The sequence below is a fragment of the Bison bison genome, unplaced genomic scaffold, assembly GCF_000754665.1.
Source record: "Bison bison bison isolate TAMUID 2011002044 unplaced genomic scaffold, Bison_UMD1.0 scf7180017864492, whole genome shotgun sequence".
Lineage (NCBI taxonomy): Eukaryota > Metazoa > Chordata > Mammalia > Artiodactyla > Bovidae > Bison > Bison bison.
In genome coordinates, this window is record NW_011495051.1 from 1,619,020 (window position 1) to 1,620,149 (window position 1,130).

At 64.8% G+C, this 1,130-nt stretch overlaps 1 protein-coding gene across 1 annotated transcript in view; it reads right to left on the reverse strand.

The window, feature by feature from the left end:
• The window catches only part of AMH (anti-Mullerian hormone), a 3,038-nt gene that overhangs the window by 1,165 nt on the left and 743 nt on the right, over positions 1–1,130 (reverse strand). The window contains exons 2-4 of the mRNA XM_010828424.1: positions 531–673; positions 202–310; positions 5–95 (exon numbers count right to left, since the gene is read on the reverse strand). Of these exons, the coding sequence (XP_010826726.1) occupies positions 5–95; positions 202–310; positions 531–673 (343 nt within the window). The remainder of the gene's footprint in view (positions 1–4; positions 96–201; positions 311–530; positions 674–1,130) is intronic.

Sequence of the window (1,130 nt, forward strand, 5' to 3'; positions counted from 1 at the left end):
CAGCAAGAGTAACAGGGCTGGGGTCTTTCGTGTGAAGCAGCGGGAGTCCGCACCGAACAGCAGCGCCTGCAGCTGGGCAGTGCTCAGGAGCGCACCTGAGAGGGGAGGCGCGTGCGCCGTGGGTTCAGTGGCCGGAGGTGGGGTGGGGTCTGTGGGTCGAGGGCAGCCACCCAGTCGGGTCCCTGTCCAGGCAAAGCCTACCATTTCCACGGCGCCGCAGGGTCAGGGCTAACCCAGGCCGGCGCCAGGCCCCCTCCGGGTGGTCCACGACCAAGGCCAGGAAGTCCGAGTCCGCGGTCAGGCAGAGGCTCTGCGGGCGGACACAGGAGTTCAGCCAGGTTGGGGGGCGGGCACGGATGCCAACCCTGCTCTGCCTGCTGCCCTTAACATCCCTTCAAGGTCCAGCCTGGGCACTTGTGGCCTTTCGTGAGACCAAGTTAAAAACAATACAAACCCAAACCCATAATCCCCCCCTTGCTCTGTGGGGGGTCCTGGGGGGCCTGAGAGAGCCACATTCCACTCCCTGGTACCTGGGTGCCAGGTAGCCCAGCCCCGGTGACAGTGACCTCCAGGCCAGGCCCTGGGTACACCACCAGCAGCGCCAGCTCTGGGGGGCTGGCTCCTCCAGGCGGAGGCTCCTGGAACCTCAGCAAGGGTGTTGGCTCCCACGTCACTGCGGCCGGGACAAGGGAAGAAGGGAGACACCTGAGCCACGGAAGCCCGAGCCCCTCCCCCAAGCCTGTCCCCTCCATAGGAGGGAGACCCCACCCCAACTGAAGCCTGAGGGAACCTGGTGAGAGAGGTTTGACGCTGGTTCCTGGCTTCCCTGGGGCAGGAGTGGCCTACAAGTGATGGATGGGGTGGGCGGTGGGGCTGCCACCTGTGTTTCCTGAGCCCTTGGGGGTTCTAGGCTGGAGAGCTCCTGGGGGATTTCTGGTAGTGGGTCTGAGGACAGTGGCCCCTTGGAACAGGAACCTCTTGCTACCCAGTATGGAAGGAGAGGCACTCCTCTGCTGGATCATCAGGCTGCACTGATCTGCCTCCCTCCTCCACCCCCCACCATGTAGCTCCCAGGTAGGTGAACAAGGTGTTAGCCCCCACACCCGCCTCCCCCAGGCACTGCATGGGGA